Below are 1,868 nucleotides of genomic sequence, written 5' to 3' on the forward strand. Positions count from 1 at the left end.
ATTCATGCCGAAGGGGCCTTGTGCGGGAGAGGAGACATCTCCATGATATCTGTGCGAGCAGGAGAAGAGGGTATTGGCGGGGTTGTTATTGTATCTACTTCACAGTTAGCTCTATACACTATACCCCATAGGGCATCTCATTCGTTTTAGATATATAGTTGAGACACAATGGGCGGATATGGGGTTTATATGTACCATTATCCGAGCCGAACAGATTAGCTGAAAACAGCGACCTGCGAGGCGTAGCCAACTGCGGACTGAAAGGGAGAGTCAGTCAGCTTAAAACAAGACAAGAAAAGGACGAGCAAACAAGAGACAGGATATGTTTTGTTTGTCTGGGGAGGGCAGCAGCAGCAGCAGTAGTAGGACGCACCTCTGGTCGATGTGGAAGTTCTGGGAGAGGTCTGCGGCGAGGGAGACGGTGGGCGAGGGCCGCACAGCAGCAGCAGCAGGCTTGACTGCCGTGAAGTAGTCGGCCCTCGCCCGCTTCATGGAAAGATCCCTGAAGTTGAAGCTCTCGGGGCCAAAGGAGGGCACGGCGGCCGGGAACTGGGTGAAGGAGCTGGCAGGCTCTGCTCTGAAGCAGTGGCCGAAGTGGACAGAGGGAGGATGCATGGCAGCCAACGGCGAGGACTGCTCCATGGTGGCCAGTCAGCTGTCTATCCCAGTGTAACCCAGCAGTGTCTGTCTGCAGCAAGAATTCTCAAGACTGTGTATACAGCCTTCGTCGACCAGCTCTGTCTGTCTGTCTGTCTGTCTGCTTTGCTGCAGAGATTTGCTGGTGGTTGTTTGGTGGTCGTCTAGCGAGGTCGTCGTATAGAGAGAGGTGAGATCCCGGTCGTAGCAGCGTCCCGGGAGAATCCCCAGGTCCAATCGAGCCGGAATGAAGAGAAGACCGTCTGCAGCGAGGGTCTTTAGTTTGCCATGGTGGTGGTCGTAAAGGTGGTCGTTGTCGTTGTCGTAGGGGAGGTGGTGGTGCTGGTGGTGGTGATGGTGAGGGCAGAGGGGGTCAACATATGCCGGTAGCAACAGCAGCAGCAGCAGCGAGGGCGTCGTCGTCCGTGAAGAATGAAGAATGCAAGAGAGCAAAGAAGACGAAGAAGAAGAAGAGATCGTGAAGAAGAAGACGAAGAGAAAAAGCGACGCCGTCCGTCTGTTGCAATGGGCAACGGCCAGCTTGTATGCAAAAAAGAAAAAGAAGCAGAGAAATTGAATAAAACTGCAAAAAAGAAGCAGACGCAAAAGAAGAAGAAACTTTCCCTTTCGGTATCCCTTTTGTATGTAAAGAAAGTAAATAACCTGAGAGGGTTTTGTACGGGGTGGAACTGAACTATGCAGAGCGACCCAGCAGCCATGGCGAGGTACTTCTCGGTTGGCGGTGATCGTCCGCAAATGAGAAGTACCGCTGCATAGGGCCGGGGTACCTGGCCATCGCTGCAGCCAATCCGCGGCATCGCCCTCGCATCGCTGCGATGCTTGCCGCCCTGCTAGACGAGCTACTGCATCCTCCGTCACAGTCGAGCTGCTGCTTGTTCGCTAGAGGCCAGCGTAAGGCTGACTGTTTGTTTACAGGCTGGTGGTTGCTGGAGAAGCAGCAGTAGTAGTAGAAGCTGCTGGCTATAGAATTGGTCCTGGAGGGTGATATAGATCTGCGGCGAGCCATGGGAGACGATGGACGGCGAGATGGCATAGACATACATACATACATACATACATACGGTATTATAAGTGCAGTCATATTACTGATGATGAGCATAGGTACGCAACTATAAGGTTATACAGTATTGTCCTGCAGGCTTCCCGTCCATCTTCTGCAAGTAAGGGAGGCACTAAGTATATACCGCACGGAGATCCCTTGGGCTCCAGAT

At 52.8% G+C, this 1,868-nt stretch overlaps 1 protein-coding gene across 1 annotated transcript; it reads right to left on the minus strand.

Annotated features, from left to right (window-relative positions):
• Positions 1-2: 2 nt before the first annotated feature.
• MGYG_08765 (M-phase inducer phosphatase) lies at positions 3-642 on the minus strand (the record flags this gene model as incomplete). Its single annotated transcript, XM_003169173.1, has 3 exons — positions 3-49; positions 196-257; positions 374-642. The coding sequence occupies 3 exons, from the start codon at positions 640-642 to the stop codon at positions 3-5; spliced, it is 378 nt and encodes a 125-aa protein (XP_003169221.1).
• Positions 643-1,868: the final 1,226 nt, after the last annotated feature.

Source organism: Nannizzia gypsea, genomic scaffold (assembly GCF_000150975.2).
Source record: "Nannizzia gypsea CBS 118893 supercont1.10 genomic scaffold, whole genome shotgun sequence".
NCBI lineage: Eukaryota > Fungi > Ascomycota > Eurotiomycetes > Onygenales > Arthrodermataceae > Nannizzia > Nannizzia gypsea.